At 51.9% G+C, this 210-nt stretch overlaps 1 protein-coding gene across 1 annotated transcript in view; it reads left to right on the forward strand.

Annotated features, from left to right (window-relative positions):
* The window catches only part of LOC119592899 (collagen alpha-1(XV) chain-like), a gene marked incomplete in the record, with an annotated part of 11,164 nt that overhangs the window by 3,670 nt on the left and 7,284 nt on the right, over nucleotides 1-210 (forward strand). The window contains 1 exon segment of the mRNA XM_037941791.1: nucleotides 21-113. Within this exon segment, the coding sequence (XP_037797719.1) occupies nucleotides 21-113 (93 nt within the window).

The raw sequence follows: 210 nt of genomic DNA on the forward strand, positions 1-210 counted from the left end.
TGCCCGCCCATGCTTTCCAGGAATGGGCGTACCACACTCCCGGCGCCCTCGCCTACGTCTTGGATGACGATTCGCTCTTCCTACGGGCGGCTCGCGGATGGAGGGAAGTTGCTGTGCGTATCGTGGGCGTGAGATTGTGTCCATGTCTATTTTTTTATTGTGATTTTGTCGTGAATGATCTTTTTCGTTGCACTTTGATGCACGATATTT

The sequence above is a fragment of the Penaeus monodon genome, chromosome 31, assembly GCF_015228065.2.
Source record: "Penaeus monodon isolate SGIC_2016 chromosome 31, NSTDA_Pmon_1, whole genome shotgun sequence".
Lineage (NCBI taxonomy): Eukaryota > Metazoa > Arthropoda > Malacostraca > Decapoda > Penaeidae > Penaeus > Penaeus monodon.